General features: G+C 33.8%; 1 protein-coding gene across 6 annotated transcripts in view; it reads left to right on the forward strand.

The window, feature by feature from the left end:
- The window catches only part of LOC123717506 (acetyl-CoA carboxylase), a 76,725-nt gene extending 59,448 nt beyond the window's left edge, over positions 1–17,277 (forward strand). For all 6 annotated transcript variants that reach the window (XM_045673524.1, XM_045673519.1, XM_045673523.1 and 3 more), the window contains 19 exons: positions 17–113; positions 675–781; positions 934–1,035; positions 1,681–1,783; positions 2,351–2,451; positions 2,742–2,912; positions 4,293–4,512; positions 5,480–5,618; positions 6,625–6,838; positions 7,945–8,131; positions 8,402–8,529; positions 9,470–9,584; positions 9,890–10,067; positions 10,805–10,920; positions 11,257–11,349; positions 11,435–11,529; positions 13,068–13,310; positions 15,812–15,952; positions 16,768–17,277. In XM_045673524.1, the coding sequence (XP_045529480.1) occupies positions 17–113; positions 675–781; positions 934–1,035; positions 1,681–1,783; positions 2,351–2,451; positions 2,742–2,912; positions 4,293–4,512; positions 5,480–5,618; positions 6,625–6,838; positions 7,945–8,131; positions 8,402–8,529; positions 9,470–9,584; positions 9,890–10,067; positions 10,805–10,920; positions 11,257–11,349; positions 11,435–11,529; positions 13,068–13,310; positions 15,812–15,952; positions 16,768–16,845 (2,628 nt within the window). In that variant the 3' untranslated portion in view covers positions 16,846–17,277. The remainder of the gene's footprint in view (positions 1–16; positions 114–674; positions 782–933; positions 1,036–1,680; positions 1,784–2,350; positions 2,452–2,741; positions 2,913–4,292; positions 4,513–5,479; positions 5,619–6,624; positions 6,839–7,944; positions 8,132–8,401; positions 8,530–9,469; positions 9,585–9,889; positions 10,068–10,804; positions 10,921–11,256; positions 11,350–11,434; positions 11,530–13,067; positions 13,311–15,811; positions 15,953–16,767) is intronic.
- The last annotated feature ends 2,325 nt before the right edge of the window (positions 17,278–19,602 follow it).

The raw sequence follows: 19,602 nt of genomic DNA on the forward strand, positions 1-19,602 counted from the left end.
CTTTATGTAATTTTAGATAGAGGATTCAGTGCTCGGTATGGTGATGAGATACGGTCCTCGTCTTTGGAAGTTGAGAGTTTTGCAAGCCGAAATCAGATTCACCTTGAGAGTCGGTATGTATATCTGTTAACCTGTGGTCTAATGGTAAAGACTATAGTATACCGTTTCCATGGTTACCATACACGAATAACCTTAAAAATGTGAACTGTGCAATTATAGTCCCAGTTTGTAATAAAATTGAAATTATTTTTAGAAACATTTGCTCATATAACATGCTATGTAGTTCAATAACCGAGCTGATTTAAATATGAAGATGGAATATAAAACCGTTGCAGTCTCGGTGTTTAAAACAATACTAATATAATGATTAATTGTTATCTTGTTACGTCAAAGAAGTATCACTTCTAACGCGTTTACATAAGTACAGATAGGTTTTTTTAAAGTATCTCTTATAGAGCTTCCTCCAACTGGCTTCATCACTCTTTAGTTTTAAGCTTGTTTCCCTGTGTGTCTATGTGCCATTGATCATGCCAGCGGTATGGGTCGCGTATTTCCAATCAAGTCATACATACATTAAGAAAAAAAATATAAGTGCACACCGAAGCCGAGCACTTTCGACGGTTTATGGAGTGACGTTAAATCTTTAAAAAGGTTTTATATAAAAAATATCGCAGGTCCCGGATCCCCAACGAAAACAATTCGTCTGTGCCTCTCAAATGGTTCTGGATATTCCCTCGACGTATACAGTTATGAAGAGGTCTCCGACCCAAAGACTGGTGTGGTTAGTATGTGTAGTATAATAACTAGCTTAGTTATAAAACATAAAAATGTGTTAATCATTATAACAATGCATTGCGATTTTGAACCCTATTTATTTTGATAAATCACAATTTTAAAATCTATAAAATTAGTTTTAATATTATTTCTCTACAGATAATATTCCAATCTTATGGCCCCAAACAAGGACCCATGCATGGTCTTCCGATATCCACGCCTTATGTTACCAAGGATTATCTACAGCAGAAACGGTTTTTGGTAAGTTCCATAATATATATATTTTAAAGAAACATATTTATAATCTTCTGCTTTAATATAATTTACAACATTCGTCCCATCGTTGAAGTGCTTCTATTAAAACCAGAAATCGTATAGGTATACTCTTTACCTATATTAAGGTCTATAAATAAATACCAGTTCTCAAATCAAGAGCCGCAAACGGACTAGACCAATGATAAATAACTCTGTCTGCTGTCTGGCATATCTACCTCCAGAGTACGTGGCAAGTCCCAATAGAGTCGTGGCCTGGAGAACATGATCTTTCATGAAGCTATCAAAATCGGCACGATCGTTACAATAGTTACGTAAGGCATTCGTATACGTCAATACGATCATTTACGTAATCTGTGCAAATTACACGTGCGTGCTTTAAGCGAGAATCTATAAATATAAAAATGAATTGCTGTTCGTTTGTCTCGTTAAAACTCTAGAATGGCTGGCTTTGACTATTTATGACCATAAAATATTTTTAAGTAAGACGAATCATATATAATATCATAAGAAAAATACTGTCTTGCAAAATACTAATGTATTAAGTTCTGACAAAAATATATGTATGTGATACGAAGTTCACGTAAATAAAAGTAGTATATTTATCTAGTAAATATATGTATGTATTTTTAGGCAACTTCACAAGGAACAACATATGTATACGATATACCGGATATGTTCAGACAAATGGTGGAAGACCAATGGCGGGACTATATCGAGGAGGGATCTGTTGATGGTACGTTTATTTATTAACAACCTGAGCCTGTTAAACAAAAGACGAAACGATAGCGCGTTTCGCTTGTTCGTGATTGGTCAACAGTATATGCAGTCATTCGATCTCCATTGGTCAAACATTTTTTTCTTCTTATACCTCTTCCCTAACACGGAGGAGATTCTATTATATAAATGTTTGTGCCCATAACCTATGTCCTGAAATTATATTTTTTTGTAATTTTTAAGGGGGGGGGGGGGGGAGGAAGGAAAGAAAGATAGAAGCAAAACAATTAAATTGCCTTAGAGGAGGTCATAAATACAATATGTTTATTTGTAATACTTACTGTTAATGTCGTGTAATGTTTGTATTTTAATGACACAAAATTAAGCTATGTAATTATTTATATAATTTTTGGAAATTTCGGTTAATGATTGTGGTTTCCATGTCACAAATAATTGTTTAGTAATAGTTGTTTCTTCTATGATAAGTTACGGCTGTAAAATGCATTTACTAATAAAAAATAAAAAAAAACAACTGCTTATAGTAACAGTAGGGCTGAGTAGATAATTAATATTATATTTTATGTAGGTCCAAGGCCAGACAATGTGATGAATCTGGTAGAGTTGGTGATGGAGAATGATGGCGAGAGACGGATCATGGAAGTTACCAGATTGCCTGGACAGAATAATGTAAGTCCTGATTACAAACATTTTGAAGTCCGTATGAAATATATGTGTCAAAATAAATACTTAAATTACCTTAAATAAAAAAAAAACATATATTTGCGCTCTAACTTCACTACTGTGTTTGTCTACTTTTCGTTTGAAATTGAATAATATCTCTAGTTATCTTAGGTCCGTTGCCTGGAACGTCATTCAAAAGCTGTCAAAGCATTTTTTTTAATACAAAGTTTGACATGTTTGACAGCGCGATTATGACGAGATTATAACTTGAGATAGGAATATGGACTATTTCCCAGGTCGGTATGGTCGCATGGCGCATAACCCTGTTCACCCCGGAGTATCCCGAGGGAAGAGATATTGTCCTCATAGCCAATGACCTTACGTACTACATGGGGTCCTTTGGACCACAAGAAGACTGGGTGTACTTTAGAGCATCAGAATATGCGCGAGAGCACAAAATACCGAGGGTAAGTTAACAATAACTGTGAATCACAATTAATTGAATATATTAATTTAATGAGATAAACAATAATTTATCTTAAATAAAATAATTTATATGACGATCTTTTTAGTTCTTCTAATAAAACTAAACATTGTAAGTGTCTACAAAATTGTCGGAAAGAATTCATATCGAAATATTGAAAGAAAACACTTTACCCGATTGAAGCTTTGTTTTATTGTAAACTAGCTTCAATCCGGTAAAAAAGTGTTTTCTTTAAATGTGTAAAAGCTATGTTAATAAGAGACAATACTATCGAAATATTTGTTAGAATATTAGAATTTACGGAATACATCAAAATCTAATAACCTAAGATTGACAGGTATTTCAAATTAGTTTCATTTTACTTGTTTAGTTAACATTAAGCAGTGTTAGCCTAGTGGCTTCATTCGTTCGTTCGGCTTCACTATTCACTTCACTGACTTTATTCCTATATTCATATTTGACATTCGCTCAAACGGTAAAGGAAAATAAATAAATCAATGGCGCTACAACCTTTTTAGGTCTGGGCCTCAGATTTCTGTATATGTTTCGTGATCATTAGTTAATGGAATAGGCAAGTAGGTGATCAGCCTTCTGTGCCTGACGCACGCCGGTTTCCTCACGATGTTTTCCTTCACCGTTCGAGCTTATGTCTAACGCGCACATAGAAAGAAAATCCATTGGTGCACAGCTGGGGATCGAACATACGACCTCAGGGATGAGAGGTGCACGCTGAAGCCACCAGGCCAACACTGCTCGTGGTAAAGGAAAATATCGTGAGGAAAAAGTCGACGGCATGTGTCAGGCACAGGAGGCTGATCACTTACCTATAAGATTGACCTACCTATCGAATGATAATGAAACAGATTCAGATATCTGAGGCCCAGACCTAAAAATGTTGCAGCGCCACTGAATTTTTTTCTCATTTTATTTTCGTAAAATCTTAAGGTGTACTTCATCATCACCAAACTACTTCTTTCATCTTATATTACTTACGGGTGCCTGCATGCTCCACCACGATGTATACAAAAAATTGTTACGCCATGGCTATAAAACTGTTTAATCACCTTCCTAGAAGTCATAGATCACTGCCATGTAATTCTTTCAAGGGGAAGGTTCAAAGGCACAACTTTTAAAGGCAAAGTGCCTTTATAGCGTAGGAATATTTGGACCATAGATTTGACACCGATTGTAAATAATTTAAATTTGACATTATTTAATAAGACTTTGTAAAAATTGATATGACATTTGCATGGCTATTTATATATGGCTGATTGTGCGGATAATTGTAATTGATCTAACCACTGTACCACTGTATTGGCAAATAAACGATTATTATTTATTATAAAAAATAATGTTTCTATAGGTGTACGTAAGCGTAAACTCAGGTGCGCGTATAGGAGTCGCTGAGGAAGTGAAGTCCGAATTCAAAGTAGCCTGGATTGACGCAGAACACCCCGACCGGGGCTTTAAGTATCTGTATTTGAGCCCCGAAGCCTATTCTCGTTTGGGCCCTATGGGCTCTGTGAAGACGACTTTGATAGATGATGAAGGAGAGACCAGATATAAGATTACTGACGTTATCGGTAAGAGCTTTTCGTTTATATGTTGTATCAGACTTCAAGGCAAAATACCATCCGTATCACCTCGACGTCCGTCGTTCCACAACTGAGCGTTGTCTAAGGCAGTTTTTGCCACGCACCACTACTATGTGGAACCAGCTGCCCTCTGAAGTATTTCGAAACCAATTGTACTTAAGGCCCTTCAAGAAAGGAGCGTACCAATTCTTAAAAGGCCGGCAACGCACTTGCGAGCCTTCTGGCAATTAAAGTGTCTGTGGGCAGTGATCACCATCAGGTGTTCCTGCCCGTTCTCCACGTTTAGTGATGGATGTCGGAAGGATATTCGAATAAATGAAACACTTTGTTTGAAGCTAAGTGTCAACTGTCTTTATTGGTTCAGAACAAGATCTTGTTTCTAACATATCATTAGAGGTTGCGACTTTCAAAAAACTGTAATTTATGGGTTAATAAAACTTAGAGAAACATCTGTTACGAATATAATTGATGTTGACCTAATGTACATTTTTACGAAACTACGAAAATGTTATATTAAGATTTATGAGTCATTAAGTCAGTCATGATTTAAGGGGCTCATTTATTAGCAAAACTAACATTTTTGAATGTATTCGTAAAATTATTATTCGTAAAATTATAATTATTATATTCGTGAAATTATAAACTAAAACCACACAGATATAGGCCATAGGTCAGAATGTGATAAATACAATTTAATTACTTTACAGGACAAGCAACTAAATTATTAAGAAATCTTGAAGGCCCTATTACAATATTAAACACTTGATATATTATATAAATAAGTCATGCTGAGCAAAAATGTACTCATCATTGTCTGATATATAAACTCACGTTAGAAATGTTAAACTTCCTGCCTTTTCCCAGCGATTGATGTGATTTATTAAATCGTTCACAAAAAAGTATTGTCAAATTAAAAATTATTCAATTTTATTCACACTCGTATCTAAAATGACAGGCAAAGAGGATGGTCTGGGAGTGGAATGTTTGCGGGACGCGGGTTTGATTGCTGGGGAAACAGCACAGGCGTATGAAGACATCGTGACCATCTCCGTCGTAACTTGCAGGGCCATTGGTATAGGATCTTACGTTGTCAGGTTAGTGACCGCTTTAAAAGTAATATAATCACTAAACGCTGCTTAAGATTTTCTATTGATATTTCTATCGCTTTGATAAAATAATTACAATTATAAATATCGGATTTGGAGTTGATTATATTCGGAAGTGGGGAGTTAACTGTAGTTTTAAGTTATGTATTCAAAATCAAGCAAAAACGTTTATGAAAAACACTTTTTGAACGGATTAAAGCTATGTATTATTATTAAAACTTATAGTTATTTTGATAATTCTAAATTTTAAATTTTTTTCCCGACGTGTCACCGTGACCACGCACGCTGAAAAGCATGCGAAACGTTGGGAAAAAATTATAATAAATAATAATACATAGCTTTAATCCGTTCAAAAAGTGTTTTTCTTAATGTGTAAAAGCTATTTTAACACAAGACAAAAACGTTTATTTTATGTAAGAATGTATAAATTTATGAAATGCAAACACGATCTTTAACCAGAAATGGGCCCAACTCAGCTATAAGCCCCTGTCACCGGCAACATTGATTTTCAGTGGAATCATACTGAACTGAATAAAACAAAAATCAATTTACGAAGAAAAAGAAACAAACATAAATAAAATATTAGATGAAGCAACAAAATTCCTAACCCACCCGACTCTATTTTAGTTAGGTTTATTATTTATTTTTCATACTAGTTATTTATTTATATTATCACGCCCTTTTTCCAAAGGGAAAGACAGAGACAACGGATATCCACTTGGTCTCTCTCTTTTCATCCATTTTCATGACTGCATGATTCTAGTACGTCATGGATTTGGTCCAAGTACGTCCGACAAGGCCTACCAAACCCGACCAGCCACGGTTGCCTTGTATCCTACTTATTAACCGCTTCTGATTCATGCCTTATCCATGGCCAAACCACCTAAACATTCCCTGTCATTACGTCCTCGTTTAACCAGCCATTCTTGTTATTTATGCAGAAATTATTTAAAAAATCAGTGACTGTAGTGTTTGTATATTTAATTAATTACAGATTAGGCCACCGAGTCATCCAAGTGGAATCGTCGTACATAGTTCTAACCGGTTACATGGCGTTGAATAAATTACTGGGCAAACCGGTTTACGCCAGTAATAACCAGTTGGGTGGTATACAAATTATGTACAATAATGGTGTGACACACGCAGTGGCGCCATCTGACCTTGAGGCCATAAGAACCACAGTTAAATGGCTCTCGTACATACCTAAAGTAAGTTGTATGACTGTATAATATTTATAAGGCATTTCACTATTACTATACACTAAGAGACGCGTGTAATAGGTGGGCTGAAAAGTTCGTAGGCTGACATAAGAAAAAATCTTTTTTTATTTTATTTTTTTGTTTTGATCTGATTCGATAGCGATACAACGACTATGAGCGTTGTAAATATATAATATATATATATGTATGTTTTTATAGTACGATTGGTCTTGAAGCTACAAATATAAAAGAAACTCTAAATGTTAATCTGCACTTTACACAGTACGCATTTTTGCTGACTGCTGTTTGGTTTCATTGCGTTCTTGTTAGAGACTTTTACAACAAACAACGAAATTAGAGAAAGATCACTGAATAAATTCAAAACTATCGTTAAACGTAAATTTATTAACAATTTTTTTTTATAAATTTGACGAATATTTAAATGATCATAATCCTTGGGATTAATTTGCTCCAGTTCAACAATTTATGTGACTCAAAACTAAGCGATTAAAAATAGTGGCGGAGAGTTTCTTGCCAGTTTTTCTTGCCCGCTCTATGCTCTTGACTTGCGAACTGGTAGTAAATGTAAATTTAGAATCAATTTTACATCTTTTCTGTTGAAGTTCTTAAGTGTACTTGTTTACCTATATGAATAAAGTTATTTTGTGTTTGAGTTCCCGTCTACATTAATTTTTATAAAACTTATGTTTTACGTAACACCGATTACCATTATTTGCTTATAAATAAGAAGTGTGTCAATTAATCCATTATTGTAAAGTTGTAGTGAAGCTGTAGCTAGAAAGAACTGAAGAGAGAAACAAATTTGATTTTTGCGTTAGTCTCACCGCAGTTAAAAAGATTCTTAAGCACTTTTGGTTTTAACGTTTATTTTGTTGTGTACATTGTGTTGCTTATATCGACTAATTACTTTTTTGTTTAAAATAAATAATATCAGTTTAATATCGCCTTTCTATATTGCAATTCGACTTAATGTTCAACTTTACTTTAAATGTTAGTATGGATGGTATGTTTCGATTAATAAAGACCCACTTGGGTTTTGCAATTTTTATAAGTCCCTTTACTTCAAACACATTAATTATTGATTTTATTTTCAGGATAAACTAAGCATAGTGCCCATACTCCGTAGTGCAGATCCAATAGATAGACCAGTAGAATGGATTCCGCCGAGAACTGCTCACGACCCACGGTTTATGCTCACGGGCGAAGGAAATCGACTCGGATTCTTCGACGCCGGTTCGTTTGATGAGATTATGCGTCCGTGGGCACAGACTGTTATAGCCGGTAAGTTTTTAATAAAACTAACATTCTTAACAATCTCATAAAGCTGTGGAGCGATGATGTCTTTGTGTAATGTTAAATTTGAAAGTTCCGGCTTGAAGGACCAAATTCTACTTTTTGTTAGGTTAGGGTCTGGAATAAGTATTCGTACAATACGGACAAGTTACGACCTTCCTTAGCATATGGATATTATATACACTGCTAAAGGGAGATGGAAAGTAATGTTTCTGTAGGAGATTAAAAAAAAATGTTAAAATTGATATTCTGTTCTAGGTCGTGCCCGTCTAGGAGGTATCCCCGTGGGAGTTATAGCAGTTGAGACTCGTACAGTTGAATTGACCTTACCAGCCGATCCAGCCAACTGGGACTCCGAGGCCAAAACTGTTCAGCAGGCTGGACAGGTTAGTATCGAATCAATATATAGCTGAATGTTTCGGAGGCGCGTAAGCTTTGCTAAAATTGAAAAAAAAAAAACAGGTTTTCCCTAAATTTCTGTACCATATCCCTTTAGCCTTTCTTAAATTTTTAAACATCCTATAACATACATAATATTTAATATTAAAATATCGAATTGTTCACTTAAGAAACTTAATGATAGGTTTTAAGAAGAAATTACTAGAAAATTGTTACCGAACCACAGTAAGTAAATTTTCAAAACATAATGACAAATTCAAATTCCAAATAAGGTGAATAAATTTTCGTATAGCGCTAGTTAAGTTCGATGGCGGTTGTTGTATATGTTCAAATATATGTGTATATCTATAACTATGACTATATTATATTATCTATATATATCTTTTTTTTTTAAACTGGGTGTCAACCGGCTTTAATTGTGTAAAACAGTGACACTTATCGGACATTATCAGACAAAAGAATATTGTATGACAATTTATGAGTGTAGTACAAAACTAAGGAACTCATATTGGATTCAAGTGTTTGATGACTGCTTACATTTTGTTTACACTTCTAATTATACATATATATATGAAGCAGCGTCGAAAAACTATCTGTCCGACCGAAAGCCAGCGTGTTGATTAACAATGTAAAACAAGACTCCACCATGATTATTTCATTTGTTATTGTTATTTCGGTTTGATCTTGAAGAACTGAGAGCTTGGAAATTCCGTGTTTTGCTTTATTGTCAATGGTTAGGTTAGGTTAGTCTTGTTGCCTAGGAACGTTTAGGAAACTCGTTAAACGTTTCGTTCACTCACTTGTCTGACGGAACTTTAGCGACTTGATTGAATTTATATTATATATTTTTAATATAAGATATATTTCTAATATAACTATATACTGTTGAACTTATAAATATATATTAATAATGTCGTTGCTCCACAGGTCTGGTTCCCAGATTCCTCGTACAAGACAGCTCAAGCTATAAATGACTTCACTCGAGAAGGATTGCCCATTATTATATTTGCTAACTGGCGAGGCTTCAGCGGGGGTCAAAAGGGTGTGTATTAATCTAGATTATATATTTTTAAACAAACTTTTTAACTTATCTATTTTTAAAACACACTGTTTAACTTATATATTTTTATAAACACTCTTTTTAACTTATATATTAACACTGTTTAACTTATACTTATATATATTTTAGTAACACAGAATATGTTGCTTTTTCTTTTTTATTACTACATGTATATCTTAAATTTCAGAAGCTATGTCATAGATAATTATGACGAATTTATAAAAATAGAGACATTCGTAATATTATACGTTTAAATTATATTTTTACCTAATTTATAATCTTGTTAGATATGTACGAGCAAATCCTGAAGTTCGGAGCTGAAATAGTCCGAGCGTTACGTGGAGCAACGGCCCCAGTTATAGTCTACATCCCACCGGGGGCGGAGTTAAGAGGCGGGGCTTGGGCGGTCGTTGACCCCAGTGTCAATGGCACTAGGATGGAGATGTACGCTGACAATGATGCCAGGTATGTCCATATTGTTAATCGGTACGTGTCACCAAGGTTACCATTATTTTTATATTGAAGTAGCCAATACGTTGCGTAAATGCATGTTTTATAAAAAATTACGATTATCACTTAAAAGTGTGTGTGTGAGGGATTTTTTAATAGGTTTGCTTCAGCTTTTCTTTTTAATTCTGGGCCTCAGATTTCTTTATTTGTTTGATGACTTTTTCTCAATCTAAAAGACAAGTCGGTAATCATACCTTCCTTTGCTAGTAACGACCTGTGTCAGGCACAGGAGGCATCAGCATCAGTCGAATTTTTGGGTGTAAGGCCAGTTTCCTCACGATGTTTTCTTTCACCGTTTTAAGATTCTTAAATATAATGAAAGTCCATTGTGTAAGTCGCATGCTTAAGCCACTAGGCACTGCTCAACCGTTAGGTTGTAATCTATAGATAGATAGATCGATAGATTACCATCTACCGATTAATAAAACGTTGAATTATGAGCAACCTTTCGACAATCTTTCGACAGTTTGTAATCTCGCGAGATAGTTTACAACCTAACGGTATTTACAATTTTATGGTGACATATAAATAACCTCAATTACTATATTAGGCTTAGATATAGGGCTTTAATTTGAATAAAATAAATAATTTTATTAAATGGCCCATAAAAATGCAGTTCTTCTTTGTATGTTTCACATTAATATTTCAGATTGACATCTTAAGACGAGTGTTTATGTTTTTTATTCTTTCAGGGGTGGTGTATTAGAGCCTGAAGGAATTGTCGAAGTCAAGTTCAAGCAACGGGATATTGTTAAAACAATGCATCGTTTGGATCCGGAACTATTGAGATTGGGCGCTAGGATATCTGGTTTGTAGCATACTAAAATCTTACGAAACTGATAAACTGTTTTTAATGCTTTGGAACAAACATGTATTTCTTTTTATCGAGTTTTTATAGCGCCATCTTTGTCGTTGTTCGTAAATAACTACAAAAAAATGGTCATATTTCGCGCGTATGCGTGCGTGCACGTAGGGGAGTCGTACGTGAGCCAGTGCGCTTGGTGCGCTGTTATTGGATGCTAATATATTTACTTTATATATATCATGTCTATAATCGTTACAAAACATAAAAACAATAATTGAAAATGGTGGATTTAACTAACACATAAAATAATTAAAAGTTATTCATTTGTTTATATTTCAGAACTGAAAGAACAAATAAAGGATATATCAAAGAATTTGGACCGTAGAGGCTCTGTGGACGAAGTTCTCATTAAGACGGACGTCGGCAGACAAGGTAAACTAATTTCGCCCTAACCTTTAAGGTCTAGGCCTCAGATTTTTACTTTTTGTTAATTAAAATTATAAATATAATTTTTCAGCTGAAAGTAAAATAAGAGATTTGGAAAGCGAATTAAGTACAGGGGAGAAGAATGCCAAAGCCAGGGAAAAGGAGTTGGCCTCTGTATACCACCAGGTTAGTGAGTTTTAGTACTTGCAAACTAGTCTTTCGAAGCAAGGATACACAGATAAAATAATATTTATGGATTTGCTATTTTATTTTATTAACTAAAGACTTATTTATTAAATTTTTAACTAAAATCATAATATGAACAAAAAAAGAAACATCAAACTAAAACCTTTTTATAATGAAAATGCAATTCTTGTGAATTCAGCCAGTATGCAAGTAAATATATCAGCCTCACATGCAATATTCTATTGCAAGACACGCGTAAATGGCGTTTTAATGAGTAAATTTGTACACGCTCGTCTATTTAAACACCGTTTAAGATATTAGGTAACGTGTTTGAAGACGCGACTGACAATTGGAAACTGCAATTTACTTTTAATTTTTAAAAAAATGTAATATTATAAAACAAAATATATTTAAAAGGGCTTTTTTTAAATAATTAAATAAAATGTATTTATATCACACATATATAAAGCATTAAAATACTCTTAAACTACTTAGTAATAATAAAAACTAAATTAAATAGGAAATTAAAACAAATTTAAAAAGTATGGTCACTGTGGCAATGTACCTGTCGCAGTAAAGTAGTTAAATCAGAGAGTTAATTAAATCTCTAGTCAGTTAATAAAAGATCGATATTCAATCAAGTCGCTAAAGTTCCGTCAGACAAGTGAGTGAACGAAACGTTTAACGAGTTTCCTAAACGTTCCTAGGCAACAAGACTAACCTAACCATTTACAATAAAGCAAAACACGGAATTTGCAAGCTCTCAGTTCTTCAAGATCAAACCGAAATAACAATAACAAATGAAATAATCATGGCGGAGTCTTGTTATACATTGTTAATCAACACGCTGGCATTCGGTCAGACAGATGGTTAAACGGTTTTGACGTTGCTTTATTTAAATCAAAATGCTAGCGACTTGATTGAATATCGAATATTTAATCAACTGTCTAGAGATTCAATTAACTCTCTGATTTAACTACTTTACTGCGACATACCTTTAACCATGGCGAGATTTCATCGCTGTATTGCGATTCTTATATGTTGAGCGAGAAAAGCACCAGCTCTGGGGTCTCTGTTACTACCTACCAATGGGAACCAAAAATAACTAGAAACTTAGGAAACCTTAGTTAAAAAGAATATTGGAGTAACAAAGTTTAGAAAAACACTTTTTGAACGGATTAAAACTATGTATTATTATTAAAAACTTATAATTATTTACATAATTCTAAATTTTTTCCGACGTTTCGCGTGCTTTACAGCGTGCGTGATCACAATGACTGAAGACGAAAGGTGTTAAATGTCAAAAGTATCACAGCTGCAGAGAAAGTTGTTTTATCTGTATTTATTGCCCCGAAGTTAGCTTAGTTACATAGCTTTAATCCGTTCCAAAAGTGTTTTTCTTAATGTGTAAAAGCTATTTTAACAAAAGACAATACTAAGTAACAAAGTTGTTGAATCTACTTTCTACTTTAATCACAAAGTGTGATTCAGTCGAGATTCATGTTGGAATAGATTTTGATATTGTTGATTTTTTATAGATTGCAATCCAATTCGCCGAACTCCACGATACAGCGGAACGTATGCTCGAAAAAGGTTGCATATTCGACATCGTTCCCTGGAAGAACTCGCGGAAGATCCTCTACTGGAGACTGCGAAGGCTCTTGCACCAGAACCTCCAAGAGAGGAGGGTTCAGAATGCCACGGGACCCGATAGCATCGACCAGAGGGCAGCTGCTGCTACCTTGAGGAGGTGGTTCACGGAGGACCGAGGGGAGACACAGGTACATTTGTAGCTAAAAGAAAAGTAACCTATATTGAATAATTACCAAAAAAAATCTATGACGCTACAACCTTTTTAGGTCTGGGCCTCAAATTTCTGTATCTGTTTCATAATCATTTGTTAATCTAATAGGCAAGTAGATGATCAGCCTTATGTGCCTGACACGCCGTCGAATTTTTTGGGTTTAAGGCAAGCCGGTTTTCTAACTATATTTTCCTTCACCGTTCGAGTTAATGTTAAATGCGCACATAAAAATACCGTACCTTGGTGCACAACCGGGGATCGATCTGATGACCTCAGGGATGAGAGTCGCACGCTAAAGCCACTAGGCCAACACGGCTCAATATAATAGAATAATTTCTATAATAAAGTAAAAATTTTAGCAGTTTTTAAGGATGTATTGACGATTATTCTTCAAATTGATACTATATACGTATGTTAATCAAATCCGTGTTTATTTATTTGCATATCAGTATTCCAGCAGCTACTTATTATACAATATCTAAACAATTACATTATACACAAAAGACTTACATACACATTGAAATTTATACGTAAAACATAGTTAACAATTATTAAATGATTCGAAGCCATTAATATCAAAAATATATAATAACAATGATGGTAATAATTCTATTACAATTAATGACATTCTGTAATAATCTTAGTAGTAATAAGGTATACCTAATTGTATTATTTGTATTCATGTGTTTGATAATAAAAACCTTTTGTTAAACTTTATCTAATTTAACTTTATTTAACCAATTTCTGTAAAGTTGCATATAGTAGATCATTTTTCGAACCAACCAAGGTCATAATAAACAATACACGCACATATTTTTTTTGTTATATTATATATATATCTATTTGCTGGTAATTTGCGTAATAGAGTTACGTAAATAGTTTGTATTACACTGAGGAAATGATAAAGCTGGATTTGTCTTGTATGAGGGGGTGTGAAATAGTAAAAGCGACAATAAAGGCGGAAACACGCAAAACGTGACCCGAAGCAACGTGTCGACACCCGATGTGCACTTTGCACATTACCAACACGCGACACCATTACACGCTGGCAAATTCAGAATTCATTAGGTTTCAATAGTGAAGGTGTGTAGTCGTGTGCTATACATATAATAAATAACGAATCAGATGTAGATTTGATGCTAATTTTGGGTACATATGTGATACTATATTTGACCAAAATTGTCATAAAATGCTTTCAAATTGTTATTTTCATTGTGGGACTGTCAGCTTCTACTTCTGTATTTTCTTCTTCTGATGTAATATTCGTGCGATAATCTCGGATGGCGTGTTGCGACAACACATCGATCCGCAATGTCATGATCGGGTGGCGTGTGCTCGCATGGAGTCGCGTGGGATGTTCATAGTGTGATTCGAGTCATAGAAAATAGTACAAATTGATTCGACTCAACACGCGTCGCATTTCATTGGCTCGTATGGCGTTTTAATATTGTGTTTCTGCCTTAATTCAAGGCAGTCAAATAAACAGTTGCTAATAGCGTGTAAAACATCAGGTCATATTGTTTACGTCTACATTGCAGGGATTCAATACCAAAGTACTTGCAAGAATTTATATAGCTAATGTACTTTCGGAAATCCTTAAAAGTTAAACTTTTTTATGTTCTCTACTGCTTTAATGTATTTCTTGTAGATGTTCTCCTAACTAAGTTTATATTGTTAATCTAGTTCTTAGGGTAGGAAATTAAGCACTTCAATGATGACTTAATTCACTTCACTGATTTTACGTAAACTGTATAACTTCAAACTTGTACAAAGAAGGAGCCCGTGCGCATGTGTCACAAACTTTTTTATAATCACAACTCCCTCCTCCGACTCGACCATCCCACTCTGGGAAGATGGTCGAGTCAATTAGTAACAATTCGTAAACAACCAGCAAACAACAAATGAATAGCTATTGCACATGCGTACTCGTAGCAAGATTCTTAAGAATATGTTTCATAAAAATGTTTAGAATTTAATTATATTAATATTAGCAGCTAACAATATTATTAAAAGATATGCATACACATTTGACGAAGTTTGTATGCTTTTTCTGTTATGTTATCTATATGTTCTGAGAAAGAGATCTACCATCTATTACTATTTCTCAATCATGTTTATGCCGCGACCCCGTCACTGCAAAGTTAGAATAATACGTACATAGCGCGCTTTTATAACGAGTTTTTGTACCTACATGAAGTTTGTTTTATTGTATTTTAACAGACTGCCACCCCCTATTAAAACAAACTCGACCAGACTTGAGTAACGATGATTATTAGTATCCTTAAGTCTCTTAACAAAATTCAACTGTTTAATTGTTGTATCGCTTATTTTATATCAAAATCGTATTTATTATTGTTTGTCAGTAATAGTAATTTTACTACAGTTATTAGAAATGTTACTTGAGTGATGTCAAGGCAGTGTTTTGTAGATTTTTTAAAAATTTTTTTTTCAAGTGTTTAACTTGATCCAATTTTTTAGTCTCACCAATGGGAGAACGATAACGAAGCGGTTTGTCGGTGGTTGGAACAACAAGCGTTGGACCAGGATTCGGTTCTCGAGAGAAACCTGAGAGCCATCAAGCAGGATGCTGTACTGCAAAACGTTAACCAGCTTGTCATGGTTAGTAGCCTTAATTAACTTTAGAAGTTACCATATAGCATTTGCGTAAACTATTTTTTTATTGTAAACTGCCGCAACGCTGCGTGTCTTTAGAACAAGGTGGAAAACTAAAACTTTATGAATTATTTATTTGGGAAATTACCATTAAGATATTTAAAGCAAAAATTCTTATTCAAATCCTGTCCTGCTCAACAGTGACTCTTGTAATTCATGTATTTCTCATTATTTTGTATTACATCGCAACTCATGAATCCGTGAGATTAGCTTTTTAGTTCGTTTTATAATATTTGGTTATGCAATTGTTGCACTTTACCCCTCAAATTATTTTTTTAAGTCTTTTTACTTGCCTGGAAGAGATCGCTTGTTAGCGATAAGGCCGCCCGCTGCAACACTTATATTTTTTTATGTATTATGGTATTCTATAAATGTTAATAAATAAATATAATTTAATAGTAATAATGAGTCAGGAGATATGGTAAATATTAACTATGGTATGTCTGCTACTTTTTGAAAGAATCTTCAGTCAGAGAAATTTTCACTCTCGATTCAAAACTTTCTACGTGCACTAACAATCTAAACCTGTTCTATGCCGAAACGGAAAGTATTCTTCCAGTGCAACAGACAACAGACACAGGGAATCCCAGTGTGAGGGATTCACTCAAACATCCTTTTTTTATTACGCGTAATAAAGATTTTCTTTGTTTTAAAGCAACGTTACATAGATTAATATGGCATGAAAATGTGACAAATATGGCATGAAAAATGAGACATTTTTTTATAGATAAACATGCTAAGTGTATTTACCGTTTTCGCAGGAACTAACTCCGTCCCAACGTGCTGAATTCGTGAGAAAATTATCGGCTTTAGAAATAGAACAGGATTACAATAACTAGTCTCTTTCACTATCTACAGTTGTGAGTGAGATGGCATCACTCAAATTTTGGTATATTTGAATTTATTTGCAGGTTATAAATGAAATGTGGCCGGGGATTTTTGTAAGACTAAATGTTATACATTTTAAAATAATAATATTTATTTTTACTTACAAAACCATGACAGAAAATAGTAAATTTTATTTATTACATCAAGATTCAATGAGCCAAAGGAATATTCTTTTTTTACATGATCTGAATTATTCTTCAGTGAGTTTGGGATTGTTTGATTGAAATTTATGCGATTAGTACAAGTGTATTTTAAATAGATGGTGTAGCATGTGAACGCTTATATCTTATCTAAAATATACCTATATATACTTTATATATTCGCGGTTCAAGTATTACGTAAGCAGATTTACTGCAATTTATCCCCCCCCCCTTGTCAGCAAAAGTAATCAAAGCTATGAAAAATAATGGTACATAAACGTATATTTTTTTTTATAGGAATCCTCGAAAATGCATTTCGTTTTGTAGCATACACAATGTGTGTAAAAAAAGTAAATTATTACTGTAGACGTAATCACCAAATATAGAAACACAACTTCTTATAGTGCTTACGTAGTATTTGAATATATAGTATATATACTTTATCGGTGTGATATTTGAAGTGTGTTTATAGCTTTGTCACATTGGTAGTGTCATAAACACTATATCTATACTTTATTAATTGTATATTTTGAATTGAATATTAAAAATATGCAATATTTCAGTTAGTTTTGGAATACTTTATAAAATCATGCTTATTATTTTGTTAGTAAAATGTTTACTAGATTTATAAAAAGTTCACTACTCTCACCTTTACGATCATCACGGATGTGTTGAAGCCTGTATTTCCGTTGAATTTGTTCGTAGTTATGAATTGTTGATATTAAATTATTCATCTCGAATTTAAGTTGATTGTTTTAATTATTAGAGAATTATAAATGAAGCGTTTTAAAATAGCAAGTATTTTTATCTAAATCGAAGATTGGAAACAATTCGCGTTTCATTCACTCATTGATAAGCACATTCCTTTATACGTAGATTTCTACGGATCTGCAATCTCCAGATTCTTTAGTGAAATTGGTCATATCTGATAATTTTTCAATACAAAAAGTTAGTAACATTGACATTGTAAACCATAAACAATTACAGAGTGTTTTGACCATAAAACCTTTTCTGTATAATCTGATATGGCCAGTTGGTGTGATTGTCACAATTATTGAATATTACGTGATAATTACAAATCAAGCGTGATTTCTTACTCTAAAATAAAAACAGATATATAATCATTAAAAAAATTATATCAATTTGCAGATTTAAGAGGTCACGCTTGACGTAGTCACAAATTTCGCTTGCGGGTATTTTTTAGTTAATTTGTGGGACCATCTGTATGTTGCTTTGTAAACACGAACATGGTTTTAGGAAAATGTTTTGTATAAATAGTTAATAAATATTTAATATATATATATGACTTTTTATTTTTCTTCTAAAACGTGTAGGGCTTTGTTTTTTGCCGATTAATTAATATTTGGTTGTGTTCAGCTAATAGTCCCCAATTTAAAAATATTAAAATTTCTAAATGTAAATTCTCATGTAACATATCTTTATTAATGTACAAACACTTTATTAGAATAAGCCACTAAACGTTAAACACGACATAAAAGCAACGCCCAAGTCAACATGCAAATGAAAGTGACTTTCGATAACAACCCGACAAATGTGTCTTGATATATGATATTTCTTATTTTTTTAAACATATTGTAAAATTAACATTCTCAGCTCTCCTAAATATTCTACTTACGACCTTTACTTCAAGAAGCTCAAAATTTTATCTCTTTGTATTTTTTTATGGCATAGAAGTCATCGCAGCCCGTGAACACCCAGGGGTGCCGGCCTTTGAGGTGGTGTATACTCTTACGACTTTAATCATGAAAGCCTCTTCCCGAATAGTTCGTCGTACGAGAGTTTAACCACTCATAATTATGGACATTGAAAACACCGATTATAACGACTTTAGTAGGTTATAGAGACGGATCGATTGCAGTTTGGACATGATCTATAAGTCGGTCGACATGTCCGTGTTGTCGCTGCGTGACCTGTTTAGGGTGCAGTGGATGCGCAGATACACACGTAAGTTGGCTAAGGTAGGTCAGGTTTGGAAGAGCCAAATGTGAGCGGCGACGGAAGTTTATGTCCTCACGAAGTAAAAAAAATCTATTTTAGGAATGTCTTGTTCACAAAAACATACATATTTTTAAATCAACTCATGGGGAGAAATTGGTTCAGTCACAAATTAATCTGAAATTGTAGGACACAACTTTGTTTCCATCACGGTTTATATGGCTTGTGGTATCATAATTTACCCAAAAACATTAAGATCTTCCTACTAGACCTTTTAAAAATCGACTCAATAAACTACTTTTGAATAAAAATATTCTATTAATGATTATTTGAGTGAAACATTATTATTAATATAAATATAATAATACGATTAATAATGTAATATGTAACCTAAAAGTCTGCCTTTTAATGATGTAATACAATTTTGCACGGGTGTCCCGGGATGGTATATCCGACACGTTGCTTGAGCATAGATCGCAGCTGGAAAAATTCTGCGGCAAGATTGTCAAACATGTCACTGACATTAATAGCACGAGAGGACAGCGGGCTCCGACTCGCCCATACATATCATGACGATATTTCCGGAGTAGTTGTCATCCGGTCCCGGAGGAA

The sequence above is a fragment of the Pieris brassicae genome, chromosome 12, assembly GCF_905147105.1.
Source record: "Pieris brassicae chromosome 12, ilPieBrab1.1, whole genome shotgun sequence".
Taxonomy (NCBI): Eukaryota; Metazoa; Arthropoda; class Insecta; order Lepidoptera; family Pieridae; genus Pieris; species Pieris brassicae.